This window comes from Oncorhynchus nerka, linkage group LG14, assembly GCF_034236695.1.
Source record: "Oncorhynchus nerka isolate Pitt River linkage group LG14, Oner_Uvic_2.0, whole genome shotgun sequence".
Classification (NCBI taxonomy): Eukaryota; Metazoa; Chordata; class Actinopteri; order Salmoniformes; family Salmonidae; genus Oncorhynchus; species Oncorhynchus nerka.
This window is the reverse complement of record NC_088409.1, coordinates 89,140,168-89,162,684: the sequence shown is the minus strand read 5'-3', so window position 1 is coordinate 89,162,684 and position 22,517 is coordinate 89,140,168. Positions and strand designations below refer to the sequence as shown.

The 22,517-nt window shown below is 47.1% G+C and overlaps 3 protein-coding genes across 8 annotated transcripts; 1 reads left to right on the top strand and 2 right to left on the bottom strand.

The window, feature by feature from the left end:
• Positions 1–222: 222 nt before the first annotated feature.
• Positions 223–5,680, bottom strand: folr (folate receptor). 2 transcript variants are annotated; one of them, XM_065000520.1, is made up of 5 exons: positions 5,492–5,680; positions 4,979–5,171; positions 3,827–4,015; positions 3,042–3,177; positions 223–518 (listed from the first exon to the last, which is right to left on the bottom strand). In XM_065000520.1, exons 2-5 carry the CDS (start codon positions 5,105–5,107, stop codon positions 247–249), a joined length of 726 nt encoding a protein of 241 aa, XP_064856592.1. In that variant the 5' UTR covers positions 5,108–5,171; positions 5,492–5,680; the 3' UTR covers positions 223–246. The 2 variants fall into 2 exon arrangements, with proteins under 2 accessions (XP_064856592.1, XP_029537323.1); XM_029681463.2 differs by having other exon boundaries at positions 4,979–5,117; positions 5,492–5,679.
• Positions 5,681–6,767: 1,087 nt separating this feature from the next.
• Positions 6,768–11,072, top strand: LOC115141999 (anaphase-promoting complex subunit 15). Of its 4 annotated transcripts, none has more exons than XM_029681460.2 (5): positions 6,768–7,608; positions 8,059–8,184; positions 8,883–8,942; positions 10,048–10,179; positions 10,313–11,072. In XM_029681460.2, exons 2-5 carry the CDS (start codon positions 8,065–8,067, stop codon positions 10,358–10,360), a joined length of 360 nt encoding a protein of 119 aa, XP_029537320.1. In that variant the 5' UTR covers positions 6,768–7,608; positions 8,059–8,064; the 3' UTR covers positions 10,361–11,072. The 4 variants fall into 4 exon arrangements, with proteins under 4 accessions (XP_029537320.1, XP_029537318.1, XP_029537316.1 ...); XM_029681458.2 differs by having other exon boundaries at positions 6,781–7,608; positions 8,063–8,184; positions 10,048–10,188; XM_029681456.2 differs by having other exon boundaries at positions 6,781–7,608; positions 8,039–8,184; positions 10,048–10,188.
• tomt (transmembrane O-methyltransferase) lies at positions 11,060–22,471 on the bottom strand. Of its 2 annotated transcripts, XM_029681453.2 has the most exons (6): positions 22,360–22,471; positions 22,035–22,060; positions 21,389–21,657; positions 21,095–21,291; positions 20,875–20,997; positions 11,060–11,460 (listed from the first exon to the last, which is right to left on the bottom strand). In XM_029681453.2, exons 1-6 carry the CDS (start codon positions 22,423–22,425, stop codon positions 11,263–11,265), a joined length of 879 nt encoding a protein of 292 aa, XP_029537313.1. In that variant the 5' UTR covers positions 22,426–22,471; the 3' UTR covers positions 11,060–11,262. The 2 variants fall into 2 exon arrangements, with proteins under 2 accessions (XP_029537313.1, XP_029537314.1); XM_029681454.2 differs by lacking the exon at positions 22,035–22,060 and having other exon boundaries at positions 22,360–22,466.
• Positions 22,472–22,517: the final 46 nt, after the last annotated feature.

Here is a 22,517-nt window from a genome sequence, read left to right as displayed (position 1 = left end):
GACTCAAGCTAAACGCTGAACCCTTCTACGGTAGAGGAAAGAGAGGAGTGAAGGAAGAAGAGGACAGAATGAAGAGGGAGTGACGGTGAGGACTGAAGTACTTATTCCCCTATGTCTCTGGTCAGAAGTAGTGTACATGTGGAATAGGGTTTGATTTGAGACATATAGTCACAGAGAGACGGTTAATGTGTGTAGGGAGACAAGGACACATAAAGCCATCCATGACATGAACATCTGTGGTTTTATTCAGAGCAGGACAACGCTTAATGACATTGTTGCCAGGAGGAGGAGTGAGGCGGGGATAGCACGTTGCCAGGGGGCGTGGTTCAGGTAGTATTCCGCCACCTTCTCATTGGGGTTCTTCCCGGTGAACCACAGCTGCATGCAGCGGCCAGAAGACTTGGGCAGGTTGGTGTAGCTGTAGGAGTCAGACCATATCTTCTCACACATTATCTGGGCTGTAGGGAAGATATCTGTCCACTTACGACAACTAGCCTCAGCAGGACAACGGTTACGGCCTGAGAGAGAGGGAGGAGAGGATGGAAGAGGGATAGAGGGATAGAGTGGAGAGAAGAGAGGAGAGAGGAGAGAGGGAGGAGAGGATGGAAGAGGGATAGAGTGGAGAGAAGAGAGGAGAGAGGGAGGAGAGGATGGAAGAGGGATAGAGTGGAGAGAAGAGAGGAGAGAGGGAGGAGAGGATGGAAGAGGGATAGAGTGGAGAGAAGAGAGGAGAGAGGGAGGAGAGGATGGAAGAGGGATAGAGTGGAGAGAAGAGAGGAGAGAGGGAGGAGAGGATGGAAGAGGGATAGAGTGGAGAGAAGAGAGGAGAGAGGGAGGAGAGGATGGAAGAGGGATAGAGTGGAGAGAAGAGAGGAGAGAGGGAGGAGAGGATGGAAGAGGGATAGAGTGGAGAGAAGAGAGGAGAGAGGGAGGAGAGGATGGAAGAGGGATAGAGTGGAGAGAAGAGAGGAGAGAGGGAGGAGAGGATGGAAGAGGGGATGAGAGAAGAGAGGGAGGAGGTGGAGAGAAGAGTGGAGAGAGAGGGAGGAGAGGATGGAAGAGGGATAGAGTGGAGAGAAGAGAGGAGAGAGGAGAGCGGGAGGAGAGGATGGAAGAGGGATAGAGTGGAGAGAAGAGAGGAGAAAGGGAGGAGAGACGGGGTGGAGAGGATGGAAGAGGGATAGAGTGGAGAGAAGGGAGGAGAGACGGGGTGGAGAGGAGAGGAGGAAGAAACAATGTTTTATTTTGTTTGTGTGTGTGTGTGTGTGTGTGTGTGTGTGTGTGTGTGTGTGTGTGTCAAATCAAATGTTATTTGTCACATGCTTCTTAAACAACAGGTGTAGACTAACAGTGAAATGCTTACTTGTGAAATGCTTACTTCCCAAAAATGCAGAGAGAAATAAACTAGAGAAATAATAAAAAAAGTTATAACCTGTAATAATAAAAGTAATAATAAATACACAATGAGGCAGGATAACTTGGTAATATACACAGAGTACCAGTACCGAGTCCATGTGCAGGGGTACGAGGTCATTGAGATGCATTCAGAAAGTATTCAGACCCTTTGACTTTTTCCACATTTTGTTACATTACAGCCTTATTTTAAAATGTATTAAATTGTTTTTCGCTCTCATCAAACTACACACAATATCCCATAATGATTTTTTTTTTTTTAGCAAATAATATAAAATAAAATGAACTGAAATAACACATTTACAAAAGTATTCAGACCCTTTACTCAGTACTTTGTTGAAGTACCTTTGGCAGCGATTACAGCCTTGAGTCTCCTTGGGTATGACGCTACAGGCTTGGCACATCGGTGTTTGGGGAGTTTCTCTAATTCTTGAAGGGGTCTGAATATTTTCCGAATGCACTGTATGTACATTTTAACTAGGAATTAAGTGACTAGGCTAGAATATAGATAATAAACAGTAGCAGTGTATGTGATGAGTCACAAAGAGGTAGTGCAAAAAGAGCCAATGCAGATAGCTACCTGAACTATTTGGTTAACTAGTTGATGAACTATGTAACAGTCGTATGGCTTAGGGAGAGAAGCTGTTCAGGGTCCTGTTGGTTCCAGACTTGGTGCATCGGTATTACATTTACATTTAAGTCATTTAGCAGACGCTCTTATCCAGAGCGACTTACAAATTGGTGCTTTCACCTTATGACATCCAGTGGAACAGCCACTTTACAATAGTGCATCTAGGTCTTTTAAAGGGGGGGGGGGGGGGGGGGGGTGAGAAGGATTACTTTATCCTAAGGGAGAGGGAGAGAAGCTGTTCAGGGTCCTGTTGGTTCCAGACTTGGTGCATCGGTATGGCTTTCCGAGCAGTATCAGAGTGAACAGTCTATGACTTAGGTGACTGGAGTCTTTGACCACTTTTAGGGCCCTCCCTCTGAACCGGCCTTATATAGAAGCATTGACACAGCAAGTCAAGATACTCTCATTGGTGCAGCTGTAGGACTTTTTGAGGATCAAATGTTTTCAGCCTCCTGAGGGGGGTGAGCCGTTTGTCGTGCCCTCTTCACGACTGTGTTGGCGTGTGTGGACCATGTTAATTCCTCAGTGATGTGGAAACTGAGGAACTTGAAGTTCTTAACACGCTCTACTACAGCCCCGTCGATGTGAATGGGGGCGTGCTCGGCCCTCCGTTTTCCTGTAGTCCACGATCAGCTCCTTTGTCTTGCTGGCGTTGAAGGAGAGGTTGTTGTCCTGGCACCACACTGCCAGGGCTCATTGTCGTCGTGGATGAACAAGGAGTACAGGAAGAGACTATGCACGCACCACTGAGGGGCAGCATGGCGGATGTGTTGCTGCCTGGTTGTGTGTGTGTGTGTGTGTGTGTGTGTGTGTGTGTGTGTGTGTGTGTGTGTGTGTGTGTGTGTGTGTGTGTGTGTGTGTGTGTGTGTGTGTGTGTGTGTGTGTGTGTGTGTGTGTGTGTGTATATGTGTATGTGTGTGTGTGCGTATATGTGTGTGTGTGTGTGTGTGTGTGTGTGTGTGTGTGTGTGTGTGTGTGTGTGTGTGTGTGTGTGTACCTGTGGTCCAGTCCCAGCCGTAGTGCCAGTCCTGTTTGCAGGTGAAGTCATCCTTGCAGTCGTCCCACCAGCTGTGGCAGTCCTCCTGACACAGAGGCACGTATAGGATCCGCTCCTTACGCCAAGACTGGTCCACCTACACAATAAAAGTCATAGAATGTTGATTCATTTGACATTGTAAAGTATAAAGCTCAAGTTAAACAGTAATCTGCGCCGTTCGGTCTTGTTGTCGAGAAGGCAGCTCGATGCCTCGATCAGAAACATACAATCCCCTTGAATTTCATGACTACTTTTCATTTGTTATCAAAAGCAATCACTTTTGATGTGAAAACACAGAATGATGCTTATTAACCCTACTGAATCATATGTATTAATCCGACTGAATCCTATTTATGAATCCGACTGAATCCTATTTATGAATCCTACTGAATCCTATTTATTAATCCTACTGAATCCTATGTATTAATCCTACTGAATCCTATGTATTAATCCTACTGAATCCTATGTATTAATCCTACTGAATCATATTTAGTAATCCTACTGAATCCTATTTAGTAATCCTACTGAATCCTATTTATTAATCCTACTGAATCCTATTTAGTAATCCTACTGAATCCTACTCACGTGCGCAACCTAGGCCTACATCACTTTTATTTTGAGCCGACTTTTCCGTCAAAACAACACTTGCCCGGGCCAGTTTATTCAAATTCTCTCAATGCTGGGGGCCTTTGTCTAGTCTGGCCAACTGATAGATTATCTGCCTAGGAAATGATCTATGCCTTTACCTGCTGTATCCAGGGCCCCAGGTGAGGTGAACACTCGTAGAAGCAGGTGTCCTGGGTGAAGTGTTTCTTGCATTTGGGGGTCATGATACCACAGTGATTCCAGTTAAAGTTGTACAGGTAGGAGTTATCATCATGGGCCTCCGCACTGGTGTTAGCTGTACAACAGGCATTATCTTTCCATGGAGCACACTACAGGAGGAAAATAACATTATCCCTCCACGGAGCACACTACAGGAGGATAATGTAATTATCCCTCCACGGAGCACACTACAGGAGGAAAATGTAATTATCCCTCCATGGAGCACACTACGGGAGGATAATGTAATTATCCCTCCATGGAGCACACTACGGGAGGATAATGTAATTATCCCTCCATGGAGCACACTACAGGAGGATAATGTAATTATCCCTCCATGGAGCACACTACAGGAGGAAAATGTAATTATCCCTCCATGGATCACACTACAGGAGGATAATGTCATTATCCCTCCACGGAGCACACTACAGGAGGAAAATGTCATTATCCCTCCACGGAGCACACTACAGGAGGAAAATGTCATTATCCCTCCATGGATCACACTACAGGAGGATAATGTAATTATCCCTCCACGGAGCACACTACAGGAGGAAAATGTCATTATGCCTCCACGGAGCACACTACAGGAGGAAAATGTAATTATCCCTCCATGGATCACACTACAGGAGGAAAATGTAATTATCCCTCCACGGAGCACACTACAGGAGGAAAATGTAATTATCCCTCCATGGAGCACACTACAGGAGGAAAATAACATTATCCCTCCATGGAACAGACTACAGGAGGAAAATAACATTATCCCTCCACGGAGCACAATACAGGAGGAAAATAACATTATCCCTCCATGGAACAGACTACAGGAGGAAAATAACATTATCCCTCCATGGAACAGACTACAGGAGGAAAATAACATTATCCCTCCATGGAACAGACTACAGGAGGAAAATAACATTATCCCTCCACGGAGCACAATACAGGAGGAAAAGAACGAACATAGATAGATTCATTATTAATTTAAAGATTAATAAATGTATGCAGTTTTCCACCATTCCTCTCACTCTACTTACACACACACACACACACACACACACACACACACACACACACACACACACCTGTTGATAGAGTTGTCCTTCGGCGCCAGGCTCTTTTTTGTGGTGTTTGGCATCCATACACATGTTGAGCTTTTCTAAAGACTGAGCCTGGCTGGCCAGGGAAAGCAGCAGGATCAATACCCACCACATGTCTCTACAGCTGGGTCGGTGGAGGAGAGAACACACAGATACTAACTACACTTCTATCAACACACTGCATGGGTAAAGCACACACACACAGACACACACACACACACACGAACAGATGAACAACCCAGAAGTCTGCTAAAAACACATTGAGAAAGATGTCTAACAGTTACCTGCTGGTCTGTTGCAGGAGGAACATTTTAGTGTTGTAATAAACCTTTCCAGAACACACATTCTTCACAAAGCATAGGAGGACCATTCTTCACAAAGCATAGGCATCTTTATAATCTATCAATTTACTGTAAATCTCACTCTCAAATTAACCCACATCTAGACATATGATAAGCATGAGCCAATTAGAATAATACAACAATGGATTCACAATACCTTGTCAAATGTATTGGTGCAGAAGTCCTGTTTCAATCACCTAAAGGTGATTTTGAGTCCTTTACAATGGCAGGGCAGCTTGTAACCTCAGGTGTGTGTATGATCATATGTGTCCGTGGCTTGTGGGAAACTCCCTGACATGCAACCACATGAGAATGGTCTCAACGGAGCAAAGTCTGCCTCTGTGTGTGTGTGTGTGGGGAAGGGGGGGGTATTGTGAGGTCTCTCTGCGAGGGAGGTTTCGCGTTATCTCAAGCCAAGGTCTCAGCCTCGTCATGATAAGATTCCATCCACCAGTAGTTTATGCACTGAAGGTGTGAAAATGGCAGCATGACCTGATAGATTACTGCAGTAAAACTTCTAGAGACTTTAAAAAAAATCACTCTTAAAGAGAACATGTCCTGTGACATATCTAACACAGGATGTTGCAGTTATCTGTCATAGTGTAACAGTGTTGCTTCTGTCCCTATTCTCGCTCCTACCTGGGCTCCAACCAGGGACCCTTCTTCACATATCAGCAACTGCCTCCCACGAAGCATTGTTACCCATCGCTCCACAAAAGTAGCGGCCCTTGCAGAGCAATGGAGACAACTACTTCAAGGTCTCAGAGCAAGTGATGTTACCAATTGAAACGCTATTAGCGCGCAGCACACTAATAGGCTGACCACACCACTCGCGCGTGCGTTGCAAAATTAATGTTGAAATCCATGTTATTCAATTATTGCACCCACACTGCTCGCACACGCCAACGAGCGTCTGCGATGCCAAGGGCTAAAATAGAAATCAGTTATATTTCTGACACAGATCGCGCTGCAAGTCCTGCCTCTCCCATCTCCTCATTGGTTTATAGAAGCAGGTACCAACATGTCATCTCCTCATTAGTTATACACAAGGGGGTGAGTGAAAGATGAACCAGGTCAGTGGCATAATGCACCTAATTTATGAAAGTTGCCAATCGCAATATAGAGTCAAGAGAAGAAAAAATCTGGAAGGAAGAGAGATGATTAGAAATGATTCGGTTGACCGTTTTATGTGTGGATTAATTGTCAGACCTTGTGCATTTCCGGTAAAATAACAACTCAATGTTTATATCCCAAAACAAATTAGCTAGCAACAGCAAGCTAGCTAAATAGGACAAATTAGCTAGCAAGTGCAAGCTAACTAGCCATAAATGTTTAATGCTTTTCAACCCCAAATGAATATCATTTGGTTCAGAGTTTGTTTTGATCGCATTTGGTGTGAGGTGACAAAATAAATGTATGCAAGATGGCGCATGTGTGCAGACGTTTTTGTTTGTTCCGTGTTATCCCTTGGAAACGCAGACGCGCGTTGGCACACACGAGCAGTGTGGGTGCAATAATTGAGTAACATGTATGTCTACATTTATTTTGCAACGCGAGCGCACGCGACGCGGGTGGTGTAGTCAGCCTGTAACAATAGCATGCATTTGTTTAGGATTATTGCATGATTTTATAACGTTTATAATGTGTGTAACTCCTCAGGTTTATGACAGCTGACTTAGAGGTCAGAGTATGCATATTATGCAGCATAAAACCTTTATCACCAAGCCTCACGTAATATTTTCTTCACTGTTAATTAGTGAATGTGGAAATCACTGGTTTACTGCACCCAAAGGTCATGAGCTCATATTAAGTGTTTAACTTTATCATGTGATATGCATTTCAGGCAGGGTAATTATTTCAGGCAGGTTTCAATGTCCTTCAAAGTCACATTTGCATGAAGAAACTACCTAGAACATATAGAGACAGGTGTTAAGTATATTTTCTATTCAAAATAAGTTCTGAAACTATTTTTTACAGTTTCACAGAGAGTAGCTACCCCTCAAGTGAAAGTTTAATGAAACTAAAGCGTTATACATAGGTGTGCCTGCTTTACTAAGCCGAAACTTAAACTTTCTCGCTGTATGGTCAAAGAGTATGATCATCCTTGCAGTTTATAATCTATATAGTATATCGTTTAAACCATTGAGAACGGTTCATAAAGCGGAATCTTTTGAAATTATTTGCCTACACACCCGGAGCGTTTACAAACGAACACCGATTTCCGGTCAGTTGAAATTTCTATTTTGACAGCAAGACGGGATAGTGGTTTTACAGGTAAGACGGTGAACATTTACAGTATTTTTATTATTGATGTAACGGTATAAGATATTGTTTCGTAACATAGCTAGCTAACATTATTGCAGTGTTAGCTAGCTGGCTAACCTTAGCTACATTATGCAGGATGAAGAGTGTTAGCTAGCTAGTTAGTAAGACAGATCTGTAATAGCTTAGCAGATACCATTTAAAGCATGCAAAACCTAAACCGTGCAGTACTTACAGTAACTAGCTATGTAGCTAACCTACCCAAGTTAGCAGATGTTAGCTAGCTATGTTGAAAACATTGTTGTCATGTCTTACAGCTATCTATCGCTAGCTACACCCCCCAATCAGTTTTTTGGGTCACTGAAACCAACATCTGATCAGCTGTGTACTAATCTAGCCAGGTCTGTTATCTAGGTGGGTGCTGATATCTATCCTGCCTCAGGGAAGTGTGTTTCCTTTCAGACAGAGATGTCCATGCTGTTTCCCTCGCTGTTTCCCCGGTTGACAGAGTCTCTGTGGTTCAACCTGGACCGGCCGTGTGTGGATGAGACAGAGTTACACCAACAGGAGCAGCAGCACCAGACCTGGGTACACACACACACACCGAGAGAGAAAACACAGAGCAGCACCAGACCTGGGTACACACACACACACACACACACACACACACACACACACACGAGAGAGTAAACACAGAGTAGCACCAGACCTGGGTACACACACACACACACACCGACAGAGTAAACACAGAGCAGCACCAGACCTGGGTACACACACACACACACACCGAGAGAGTAAACACAGAGCAGCACCAGACCTGTGTACACACACACACACACACACCGACAGAGTAAACACAGAGCAGCACCAGACCTGGGTACACACACACACACACACCGAGAGAGTAAACACAGAGCAGCACCAGACCTGGGTACACACACACACACCGAGAGAGTAAACACAGAGCAGCACCAGACCTGGGTACACACACACACACCGAGAGAGTAAACACAGAGCAGCACCAGACCTGGGTACACACACACACCGAGAGAGAAAAGACAGAGCAGCACCAGACCTGGGTACACACACACACACACACGAGAGAGTAAACACAGAGTAGCACCAGACCTGGGTACACACACACACACCGACAGAGTAAACACAGAGCAGCACCAGACCTGGGTACACACACACACACCGAGAGAGTAAACACAGAGCAGCACTGGCAGGAGTCACAGAGCCAATCTGAGTTCAGACAAACACTGACCTCTCTCTCTCCCCCTTAGTTACAAAGCATCGCAGAGAAGGACAATAACCTGATGCCTATTGGGAAGCCAATCTTCGAGGTATCAGAGCTTTAAATAATGTTTATTTTAGTCAGTCACTTGTATTTTCATCTAATAGTTGACCCAAATGTATATGAGATGTGTATGGATTTTGACCAAGTGTCATGAGATATTACAAAGGGTATCTATGTTCACATTTTTATTCAACCTTTATTTAAGCATGGAAAAATGATTGAGACCAGGTTCACTTTCACAAGGGAGCCCTGCATATACAATTACATCAGACAAAATCTAATACAATATAAGAAAGACAAACAATTACATTCCACAATAAGAAGGTCCCCAAACAATATTGTATATTGCCAGAGAGGCACCAGTACATCCAATTGTAATGTCTTTTGAAGTTGGTTCCATGTGCGGGGTGGAAAGGCATTACAATTCAATAAAATAGAGTTAATGTTTGCATTATGTGTTTATTCCTAACAGCTCCCAGATTAGGTAGAGTCATTAGGGCCAGAGGAGGGAGGAAAAGCATAAGCTTTAGTTATACCATCCAAAGACAGTGAGGAGAGGCTACAGTAGGAGAGAACAGCACATACAAAAGTAAAACACTAGTGTTTGTGTTGCTCGCTAGCTCGAATCCAAACCAAGTTAAAGATGGTGATCCTAAACCCCCTACTCTGTGTGAACTTGGGCATGTTGATATGGTGGTGTGGTACACAGAAAGGGGAGATTACCAACTAGGTTTCATTATCTCATGACATTTCATTCCTCAAATTATACACATAGTTTACAATTTTGTGTCAATGTTTGGATGAAAATAAGACATAGTTGTCCTTTAAATTATACCAATGTCAGAGTGCCTCGATGACAGCTTTGCACATAGGGTGGCTACTTTGAAGAATCTGAAATATAAAATATATTTTGATTGAACACATTTTTGGATACTACATGATTCCATATGTGTTATTTCATAGTTGTGATGTCTTTACTATTATTCTGCAATGTAGAAAATAGTAAAAATAAAGAAAAACCCTTGAATGAGTAGATGTCCAAACTTTCGACTGGTACTGTATTTCTGTTGAGGGGTGTTTTTTTGTTGTCATTTTCCATACTCACTCTGGGGTGTGTGTGGCTTTTGTTTTTGTTCTCTGTGGGTGTGTAGCAGACATTTGACGAGGAGGAAGAGGAGGAGGATGAGGATGAGGAAGATAGTGAAGAAGACTCTGAGGATGAAGAGGACATGCAGGACATAGATGAGATGAACGACTACAACGAGTCACCGGATGACGGCGAGGTCAACGAGGTCTAACACACACACACACAATCAGGGGTTAGGGGTCACGTCTGTGGAACAGTATCTAATGGAAATACTAGAACCTCTTATTACACATTTCAGTCATCTCTCTGTCATCTCGCTCAAACTGCAGGTGGACATGGAGGGAGCAGACCAAGACCAAGACCAGTGGATGATCTAGACCAGAGTAATCCTCGCTACTCTCTGATTTCCCCTTAGTAGCTCTCCAGCAGGATAGGTGCTCATCTACTCTTCCTGACAGTGTGTCTTGGCTGGTGAACTTTCCCTGCTGTTCACACCCACCATGGGACACGACAGGGTGAGCTGTGTGATGGTTTACTGCATGGAGAAAGTGCGTGTTCTCTCATTCAGTGTTCTACAGTTGCAATGTGTGAAGACTGAACTGTAAAAGTTTCTTCAGATAAGTGGTTTTGCAACATTAGGAAACAGAAAGCGGCCTCCACCTCAACCCCCCCTCTGCCAGTTCTGTCCTCCCCATCAGGTCGAGACAGTCAGACCCCTTGTTTAGACTACACACACATTTAACTCAAGGACATTGAGTGCGAACTCACTCCCCTCTCTGGTGCTCGTTATTCTGTTGGAGTGTGTACTTTGACACCCCCCCCAGCCGCCAGTCATGTGTCATATCTGAATGGGCGCTCTTAAAACCGCTGAATGGGCATAAACCACAGCCTGTACACTGCACTTGAGTAGTGTGTGTGTGTGTGTGTGTGTGGCCAACAGAAACCTGGAGAGTAAGAACACGTGCTATAGCATGTCAGTATTCAACAAGTTGTAAAAAGGAACTTAACAGAAGCTCAGTTGTATGTAAAGTAAATAACTTTAATTGGTCAAGTTTCTTATGTAAATAAAGAAAAACAATGTACAGAGAATGTATGTAATGGATTTATTAATGCAACAGACAGACCTGTAAAACACGTGAGAGACTGTCAGAATGATATTCAACCAGCAGGGGGCACTAAGCGGAAAACAGCAGAAGACTAGTAGGCTCCGAGAACAAAAGTAAGTTGCCCCCAACCTCAGTCTTGTATGTCTAGGTAACAGATGCACTATGCCCCCACCCTACTTGATCCCCTGGTAAACAAGTTCAGCCATCCCATCCCTGATGCCCTTGCTGTACTCTAGAGTGGCCCTGTGGATCTTCCACTCGTAGAGGCCACTCTTGCGGACGTGTCGGAGGAAGTTAGGAGCACCCGGAAACAGGACGTTGTCAGCAAGCACTACAGAGCCTTTTCCCAGCAGACCAGAGCCCTCCAGAGCCTGCAGACCACAATACAGGTGGAGGGTTAGGAGTTATAGAGGTGAGTTATAAATCAAATTATATTAGTCACATGCGCCGAATACAACAGGTGTAAGTAGACCTTACAGTGAAATGCTTACTTACTAACCAACAATGCTTACTTACTAACCAACAATGCAGTTTAAAAATAATAAAAAAATCTTAAGTAATTATAGAGCAGCAGTATGGGGGTACCGGTACGGATGTCAATGTGAGGGGGCACTGGTTAGTTGAGGTAATATGTACATGTAGATAGAGTTATTAAAGTGACGATGCATAGATGATAACAGAGTAGCAGCGGTGTAAAAGGGAGGGGGGCAATGTAAATAGTCTGAGTAGCCATTTGATTAGGTGTTCAGGAGTCATGGCTTGGGGGTAGAAGCTGTTAAGAAGCCTCTTGGGCCTAGACTTGGCGCTCCGGTACCGCTTGCCGTGCGGTAGCAGAGAGAACAGGGTGGCTGGAGTCTTTGACTATTTTTAGGGCCTTCCTCTGACACCGCCTGGTATAGACGTCCTGGATGGCAGGAAGTTTGGCCCCAGTGATTTACTGGGCCATTCGCACTACCCTCTGTAGTGCCTTGCGGTCGGAGGCCGAGCAGTTGCCATACCAGGCCGTGATGCAACCAGTTAAGACGCTCTAGATGGTATAGCTGTAGAACCTTTTGAGGATCTGAGGACCCATACCTGAGGGGAAATAGGTTTTGTTGTGGTGTGTTTGGACCATGTTAGTTTGTTGGTGATGTGGACACCAAGGAACTTGACGCTCTCAATCTGCTCCACTGCAGCCCCGTTGATGTGAATGGGGGCGTGGCTCAGCCTTTTTCCAGTAGTCCATGATCATCTCCTCCTCATGTTGAGGGAGAGGTTGTTGTCCTGGCACCACACGGCCAGGTCTCTGACCTCCTCCCTATAGGCTGTCTCATCGTTGAGGGAGGGGTTGCTGTCCTGGCACCACACGGCCAGGTCTCTGATCTCCTCCCTATAGGCTGTCTCATCGTTGAGGGAGAGGTTGCTGTCCTGGCACCACACGGCCAGGTCTCTGATCTCCTCCCTATAGGCTGTCTCATCGTTGAGGGAGAGGTTGCTGTCCTGGCACCACACGGCCAGGTCTCTGATCTCCTCCCTATAGGCTGTCTCATCGTTGAGGAGAGGTTGCTGTCCTGGCACCACACGGCCAGGTCTCTGATCTCCTCCCCTATAGGCTGTCTCATCGTTGAGGAGAGGTTGCTGTCCTGGCACCACACGGCCAGGTCTCTGATCTCCTCCCTATAGGCTGTCTCATCGTTGAGGGAGAGGTTGTTGTCCTGGCACCACACGGCCAGGTCTCTGACCTCCTCCCTATAGGCTGTCTCATCGTTGAGGGAGAGGTTGTTGTCCTGGCACCACACGGCCAGGTCTCTGACCTCCTCCCTATAGGCTGTCTCATCGTTGAGGAGAGGTTGCTGTCCTGGCACCACACGGCCAGGTCTCTGATCTCCTCCCTATAGGCTGTCTCATCGTTGAGGAGAGGTTGTTGTCCTGGCACCACACGGCCAGGTCTCTGATCTCCTCCCTATAGGCTGTCTCATCGTTGAGGGAGAGGTTGCTGTCCTGGCACCACACGGCCAGGTCTCTGATCTCCTCCCTATAGGCTGTCTCATCGTTGAGGGAGAGGTTGCTGTCCTGGCACCACACGGCCAGGTCTCTGATCTCCTCCCTATAGGCTGTCTCATCGTTGAGGAGAGGTTGCTGTCCTGGCACCACACGGCCAGGTCTCTGATCTCCTCCCTATAGGCTGTCTCATCGTTGAGGGAGAGGTTGCTGTCCTGGCACCACACGGCCAGGTCTCTGATCTCCTCCCTATAGGCTGTCTCATCGTTGAGGGAGAGGTTGTTGTCCTGGCACCACACGGCCAGGTCTCTGATCTCCTCCCTATAGGCTGTCTCATCGTTGAGGAGAGGTTGTTGTCCTGGCACCACACGGCCAGGTCTCTGATCTCCTCCTATAGGCTGTCTCATCGTTGAGGGAGAGGTTGCTGTCCTGGCACCACACGGCCAGGTCTCTGATCTCCTCCCTATAGGCTGTCTCATCGTTGAGGGAGAGGTTGCTGTCCTGGCACCACACGGCCAGGTCTCTGATCTCCTCCCTATAGGCTGTCTCATCGTTGAGGGAGAGGTTGATGTCCTGGCACCACACGGCCAGGTCTCTGATCTCCTCCCTATAGGCTGTCTCATCGTTGAGGGAGAGGTTGCTGTCCTGGCACCACACGGCCAGGTCTCTGATCTCCTCCCTATAGGCTGTCTCATCGTTGAGGGAGAGGTTGCTGTCCTGGCACCACACGGCCAGGTCTCTGATCTCCTCCCTATAGGCTGTCTCATCGTTGAGGGAGAGGTTGCTGTCCTGGCACCACACGGCCAGGTCTCTGATCTCCTCCCTATAGGCTGTCTCATCGTTGAGGGAGAGGTTGTTGTCCTGGCACCACACGGCCAGGTCTCTGATCTCCTCCCTATAGGCTGTCTCATCGTTGAGGGAGAGGTTGCTGTCCTGGCACCACACGGCCAGGTCTCTGATCTCCTCCCTATAGGCTGTCTCATCGTTGAGGGAGAGGTTGCTGTCCTGGCACCACACGGCCAGGTCTCTGATCTCCTCCCTATAGGCTGTCTCATCGTTGAGGGAGAGGTTGTTGTCCTGGCACCACACGGCCAGGTCTCTGATCTCCTCCCTATAGGCTGTCTCATCGTTGAGGGAGAGGTTGCTGTCCTGGCACCACACGGCCAGGTCTCTGATCTCCTCCCTATAGGCTGTCTCATCGTTGAGGGAGAGGTTGCTGTCCTGGCACCACACGGCCAGGTCTCTGATCTCCTCCCTATAGGCTGTCTCATCGTTGAGGAGAGGTTGCTGTCCTGGCACCACACGGCCAGGTCTCTGATCTCCTCCCTATAGGCTGTCTCATCGTTGAGGGAGAGGTTGCTGTCCTGGCACCACACGGCCAGGTCTCTGATCTCCTCCCTATAGGCTGTCTCATCGTTGAGGGAGAGGTTGCTGTCCTGGCACCACACGGCCAGGTCTCTGATCTCCTCCCTATAGGCTGTCTCATCGTTGAGGGAGAGGTTGCTGTCCTGGCACCACACGGCCAGGTCTCTGATCTCCTCCCTATAGGCTGTCTCATCGTTGAGGGAGAGGTTGCTGTCCTGGCACCACACGGCCAGGTCTCTGATCTCCTCCCTATAGGCTGTCTCATCGTTGAGGGAGGGGTTGCTGTCCTGGCACCACACGGCCAGGTCTCTGATCTCCTCCCTATAGGCTGTCTCATCGTTGTCAGTGATCAGGCCTACCACTGTTTTGTTATTGGCAAACTTATTGATGGTGTTGGAGTCGTGCCTGACCGTGCAGTCATGAGTGAACAGGGAGTACAGGAGGAGACTGAACACGCACATGTTGGTATTATAGACTCGGACAGGGAGAGGTTCAAAATGTCAGTGAAGAAACTTGAAAGTTGGTCAGCGCATGCTGGGAGTACACGTCCTGGTAATCCGTCTGGCCTTGTGAATGTTGACCTGTCTAAAGGTCTTACTCACATCGGCTGCAGAGAGCGTGATCACACAGTCTTCCAGGACAGCTGGTGCTCTCATGCATGTTTCATAGTTACTTGCCTCGAAGTAGTTTAGCTCGTCTGGTAGGCTCATGTCACTGGGCAGCTCTCGGCTGTGCTTCCCTTTGTTGTCTAATGGTTTGCAGGCCCTGCCACATATGTTTAGCGTCAGAGCCGGTGTAGTACGATTCAATCTTAATCCTGTATTGACGATTTGTTGGAGGGCATAGCGGGATTTCTTATAAGCTTCTGGGTTAGAGTCAAGCTCCTTGAAAGCGGCAGCTCTACTCTTTAGCTCAGTGCGGATGTTGCCTGTAATCCATGGCTTCTGGTTTGGGTATGTACATACGTACGGTCACTGTAGGGACGATGTCATTGATGCACATTGATGAAGCCAATGACTGATGTGGTGTACTCCTCAATGCCATCGTAGGAGTCCCGGACCATATTCCAGTCTGTGCTGCAAAACAGTCCTGTATCTTTTCATCTGACCATGTTTTTATTGATCTAGTCACTGGTGCTTCATGCTTTAATTTTTGTTTGTACACAGGAATCAGGACGATAGAATTATGGTCAGATTTACCAAATGGTGAGGGAGGGCTTTGCATGTGTCTCTGTGTATGCAGTAAAGGTGGTCCAGAGATTATTTTCCTCTGGTTGCACATTTAACTTGCTGATAGAAATTTGGTAAAACAAATTTAAGTTTCCCTGCATTAAAGTCCCCGGCTACTAGTTGCACCGCCTCTGGGTGAGTGTTTTCTTGTTTGCTTATGGCGGAATTCAGCTCATTCAATGCTGTCTTGGTGCCAGCCTCTGACTGTGGTGCCATGTAGACAGCTACGAAAAATACAGATAAACTCTCTAGGTAGGTAGTGTGGTCTACAGTTTATCATGAGATACTCTACCTCAGGTGAGCAATAGCTTGAGACTTCCTTAGATATCGTGCACCAGCTGTTATTTACAAAAATACATAGTCCACCGCCCGTTATCCAGCCGGTACAGCGTATAACCAGCCAGCTGTATGTTGTTGATAATGTCGTCGTTCAGCCACGACTCCGTGAAGCATAAGATATTACAGCTTTGAATGTCTCATGGGTAGTTTAATCTTCCGCGTAGGTCATCTATTTTATTGTCCAAAGATGGCACGTTTTCTAGCAGAATGGAAGGAAGTGGGGGTTTATTTGATCGCCTACGAATTCTCAGAAGGCAGTCCGCCCTCCGGCCCCCTTTTCTCTGCTGCTGGTTCCCGAGAAAGCAGTGTATCGTTCACGTCAGACTCGTTAAAGGAAAAAAAGGATTCTGCCAGTTCATGGAGAGTAATCACAGTCCTGATGTCCTAAAGTTATTTTCGGTCATAAGAGACGGTAGCTGCAACATTATGTACAAAATAAATAAATCTGCCTTCTCCGACGCCAACTATAGAGGTGAGGGTTAGGAGGGAAGTCATAGAGGTGAGGGTTAGGAGGGGCGTTATAGAGGGGAGGGTTAGGAGGGGCGTTATAGAGGGGAGGGTTAGGAGGGGCGTTATAGAGGGGAGGGTTAGGAGGGAAGTCATAGAGGTGAGGGTTAGGAGGGAAGTCATAGAGGTGAGGGTTAGGAGGGGGGTTATAGAGGTGAGGGTTAGGAGGGGCACACTTTAGTGGAGGGTTAGGAGGGGGTTATAGAGGGAGGGTTAGGAGGGGCGTTATAGAGGGGAGGGTTAGGAGGGGGTTATAGAGGGGAGGGTTAGGAGGGGCGTTATAGAGGGGAGGGTTAGGAGGGGCGTTATAGAGGGGAGGGTTAGGAGGGGGTTATAGAGGTGAGGGTTAGGAGGGGGTTATAGAGGGAGGGTTAGGAGGGGTTATAGAGGTGAGGGTTAGGAGGGGTTATAGAGGGGAGGGTTAGGAGGGGGTTATAGAGGGGAGGGTTAGAGGAGGGTTAGGAGGGGCACACTTTAGTGGAGGGTTAGGAGGGGGTTATAGAGGAGAGGGTTAGGAGGGGCGTTATAGAGGTGAGGGTTAGGGGGGGTTATAGAGGGGAGGGTTAGGAGGGGGTTATAGAGGGGAGGGTTAGGAGGGGGTTATAGAGGGGAGGGTTAGGAGGGGGTTATAGAGGGGAGGGTTAGAGGAGGGTTAGGAGATGAGGGATAGAGGAGGGTTAGGAGATGAGGGATAGAGGAGGGCTAGGAGATGAGGGTCAGAGGAGGGTTAGGAGATGAGGGCTAGGAGGTGAGGGTCAGAGGAGGGTTAGGAGATGAGGGATAGAGGAGGGCTAGGAGGTGAGGGTCAGAGCAGGGTTAGGTGGTGAGGATTAGAGGAGGGTTAGGAGATGAGGGTCAGAGCAGGGTTAGGTGGTGAGGATTAGAGGAGGGTTAGGAGATGAGTGATAGAGGAGGGCTAGGAGGTGAGGGTCAGAGCAGGGTTAGGTGGTGAGGATTAGAGGAGGGTTAGGAGGTGAAGGTTAGAGGAGGGCTAGGAGGTGAGGGTTAGAGGAGGGTTAGGTGGTGAGGGTTAGAGGAGGGTGAGGGTTAGAGGAGGGCTAGAGGAGGGTTAGGAGGTGAGGGTCAGAGGAGGGCTAGGAGGTGAGGGTCAGAGCAGGGTTAGGAGATGAGGGATAGAGGGCTAGGAGGTTAGGGTCAGAGGAGGGTTAGGAGATGAGGGATAGAGGGCTAGGAGGTGAGGGTCAGAGCAGGGTTAGGAGATGAGGGATAGAGGGCTAGGAGGTTAGGGTCAGAGGAGGGTTAGGAGATGAGGGATAGAGGGCTAGGAGGTGAGGGTCAGAGGAGGGTTAGGAGATGAGGGATAGAGGAGGGCTAGGAGGTGAGGGTCAGAGCAGGGTTAGGTGAGGAGGGTTAGAGGAGGGTTAGGTGGTGAGGGTTAGAGGAGGGCTAGGCGGTGAGGGTTAGAGGAGGGTTAGGAGGTGAAGGTTAGAAGAGGGGAGTTATAGAGGGGGATAAAGAAGACCTGGTCAACATTCAGACTTATTATCAGGACGCTGACCAACTGTCAAGTGTCTTCACTGACATTTTCAACCTCTCCCTGACCAAGTGAGTAATACCTAGATGTTTCAAGCAAACACCATAGTCCCTGTGCCCAAGAACACTAAGGTAACCAGCTAAATGACTACCGACCCGTAGCACTCACATCTGTAGCCATGAAGTGCTGGTCATGAGTCACATCAACACCATCATCCCAGAAACCCTAGACCCACCACAATTTGCATACTGCCCCAACAGATCCACAGATGACACAATCTCTATTGCCCTCGAAACTGCCCTCTACCACCTGAACAAAAGGAACACCTGGACAAAAGGAACACCTATGTGAGAATGCTGTTCATTGACTACAGCTCAGCGTTCAACACCATAGTGCCCTCAAAGCTCATCACCAAGCTAAGGACCCTGGGACTAAACACCTCCCACTGCAACTGGATTGTGGACTTCTTGACGGGCCGCCCCCAGGTGGTGAGGGTAGGTAACAACACATCCGCCACGCTGATCCTCAACATGGGGGGCCCCTTCAGGGTGCGTGCTCAGACCCCTCCTCTACTCCCTGTTCACCTACGACTGCATGGCTACACACGACTCCAACACCATCATTAAGTTTGTCGACTACAACGGTGGTAGGCCTGATTACCGACAACGACGAGACAGTCTACAGGGAGGAAGTCCGTGATCTGGCAGTGTGGTTCCAGGAGAACAACCTTTCCCCACAATGTCAGCAAGACAAAGGAACCTGATCGTGGACTACAGGAAAAGGGGGAGCAAGCCCCCAGTCACATCGACATGTCTGTGGTGGAGCGGGTTGAGAGCTTCAGGTTCCTCTGCGTCATTAACAGCTACTTCCAAGCCATTAGACTGATGAACAGTTAATAAAATGGCTACCCGGACTATTAGCATTGACCCCCTTTTTCATGTTTCTACAACTCTCTGTTTATTATCTCTGCATGGTCACTTTACCATTACGTACACGCACATATTACCTGAATTATCTCAACTAACCTGTTTATTATCTCTGCATGGTCACTTTACCATTACGTACATGCACATATTACCTGAATTATCTCAACTAACCTGTTTATTATCTCTGCATGGTCACTTTACCATTACGCACATATTACCTCAATTACCTCAACTAACCTGTTTATTATCTCTGCATAGTCACTTTACCATTACGCACATATTACCTCAATTATCTCAACTAACCTGTTTTATCTCTGCATAGTCACTTTACCATTACGCACATATTACCTCAATTACCTCAACTAACCTGTTTATTATCTCTGCATAGTCACTTTACCATTACGCACATATTACCTCAATTACCTCAACTAACCTGTTTATTATCTCTGCATAGTCACTTTACCATTACGCACATATTACCTCAATTATCTCAACTAACCTGTTTATTATCTCTGCATGGTCACTTTACCATTACGTACATATTACCTCAATTACCTCAACTAACCTGTTTATTATCTCTGCATGGTCACTTTACCATTACGTACATGCACATATTACCTCAATTATCTTGACTAACCTGTACGTCTGTATTGACTCGGTACTGGTACCCCTGTCTGTAGCCTCTATTGTAATTGTATTGTTCCTTATTGTGTTACTTTTTTTTTTTTGTGCAAATATTTTCTTTTACATTTTTATTCTGCATTGTTGTTTAAGGGCTTGTCTGTAAGCATTTCACAATAAAGTCTACACCTGTTGTATTCAGGGGATGGCACAAATTCAATTTGATTTTAAGTGTTATATCAGGGGTGTCAAACTCATTCTATGAAGGGGCAAGTGTCTGCTAATTTTTGTTTTTTCCTTTCAATTAAGACCTAGATAACCAGGTGAGGTAGTTCCTTACTAATTAGTGATCTTAATGAATTAATCAAGTAGAAGGGAGGAGCTAAAACCCGCAGACACTCGGCCCTCCGTGGAATCCCTGCATCCACAGCACAGTGAGCCGTTACTGAAGCAACGGCTCCTCCTGGTGTCCACACAAAATACCATATACTTCATGGCCAAAAGTATGTGGACACCTGCTCGTCAAACTTGTCATTCCAAAATCATGGGCATTAATATGGAGTTGGTCCCCCCTTTGCTGCAATAACAGCCCCCCCAGTCATAGACTGTTCTCTCTACTACCGCATGGCAAGCGGTACCGGAGTGCCAAGTCTAGGACAAAAAGGCTTCTCAACAGTTTTTACCCCAAAGCCATAAGACTCCTGAACAGGTAATCAAATGGCTACCCGGACTATTTGCATTGTGTTTTTACACGCTACCACTTCGTGGCTGAGCCGTTGTTGCTCCTAAACGTTTCCACTTCACAATAACAGTACTCCCAGTTGACCGGGGCAGCTCTAGCACGGCAGAAATTTTACGAACTGACATGTTGGCAAGGTGCCACCCTATGACGGTGCCACATTGATAGTCACTGAGCTCTTCAGTTAGACCATTCTACTGCCAATGTTTGTCTATGGAGATTGCATGGCTGTATGCTCGGTTTTATACACCTGTGAGCAACGGGTGTGGCTGAAATAGCCGAATCCACTAAATTGAAGGGGTGTCCACATACATTTGTATATTTAGTGTACATCACGTGTCAAACTCATTCCACAGATGGCTGAGTGGCTGCGGGGTTTTTGCTCCACCCTTGTACTTGATTGGTGAATTAAGGTCACTAACTCCCCTCATCTGAATGTCTAGGTATTAATTGAAAGGAAACCACAAAACCTGCAGACACTTGGCCCTCCATGGAATGAGTTTGACACCCCTGATTTACATAGACTGGAACAACAACATAAAAACAGACTTGAGGTCATGGGGGGTTATGAGTGAATTAGCTACCTGCAAGTCAGGACGGTAGCATTTTTTCCAGTGGTCCATGAACACAAAGTCCAACCGCTCCAGACCGTAGTCTGCCCGCAACCTTGGGATTACCTCATCTGACGGACTCACTATCAGCTCCACCTGGGGGTGGGGGAGGTATGACCAGATTTGATCTCACCGTGTCTTTTTGTCTTTGTGTTTTACTCTCTCACCGTGTGTGTGTGTGTTCTGCTCTCACCGTGTCATCGTCGAAGCCCGCCAGCCGTATGATCTTCTCTGCTATGGCAGCGTTTATCGCATCCATTTCCACACTGTAGAGCCTGGCTCCCAGGGGCAGTGCCCGGGCGATACGCACTGTGCTGTACCCACAGTGGGACCCTAGCTCCAGCACGGTCAGAGGGCTGTGCTCGGAAAGCATCCGGTCCATTATCTTACCTGCACACACAGGCAGACACAATGCTGTGGTCAGATGAGAGAGGGAACAGAATATAAGAATTAGGGGGAGGGTTGTGGTAAGTCAGGTGGGGGTCACCTTTTTTGGGGCCGATGTTGCTGATGAACTCCACCTTGCTGCACCAGAGGTCAAAGGTTTCCAGGATACTTTCTGGGTCGCCAGGGATGGCGTGGGTCAGAACGTACTGGAAGGCCCTCTCCTCCCTGCTCAGCCCCGTCGTACAGTCATACCACATCCTGACCAGCACCGCCCGGTAGAACAGCACAAAGTAGTAGCGGTAACGAATAAGGAAAGTCAACACCAGGGGGAGGAAGGCCAACGCTATAGCACCAGACACCATGGTACTGCTGCAAGGGACAGACACAATGAGAGTGGTACACAGACATACAGTTAGGTACACAGACCCAAATTAGTGGTACACAGACATACAGTTAGGTACACAGACCCAAATTAGTGGTACACAGACATACAGCTAGGTACACAGACACAATGAGTGGTACACAGACATACAGCTAGGTACACAGACCCAATGAGAGTGGTACACAGACATACAGCTAGGTACACAGACCCAATGAGTGGTACACAGACCCAATGAGAGTGGTACAGACATACAGCTAGGTACACAGACCCAATGAGAGTGGTACACAGACATACAGCTAGGTACACAGACATACAGCTAGGTACACAGACCCAATGAGAGTGGTACACAGACAGACACACATACCTGAACACACACCAGGAGATGGGTGACTGCCAGCACACACAAAAAATACACACAAATAATTATTCCTGAATTCATGTAAAATCCTCCTATTTCAGGTCTCTACACACACAACACTACAGTCCATGTATTTTGGATATAAACCACATACACAGATGCTCCTCTGGCCAACTCCAAACTGCAGTTACACTGAGTGACAGGACATTTCCCGCACCTCACTGACAACCAACGCTACATTGTACTACAACTCCCCCTCCCACAACACAAGCCTCTTGTAAAAAGAATACTCTCTCTCACATTCCCGCTGTACAGTAAAAACAAGACTCACCTGGCTGTAGATGTTTGGCAGAGACAGGAGAAATGCTGAATGGTTATCGTGTGTGGTTGTAGTCATAGCTCCGCTGGTGAGGGCAGAGGGGGTTCAAGTAAGGGAGCTGGGTATCTGAATTATTCACTACCCACCTGGGGCAGGTCTGTTGTATTCAC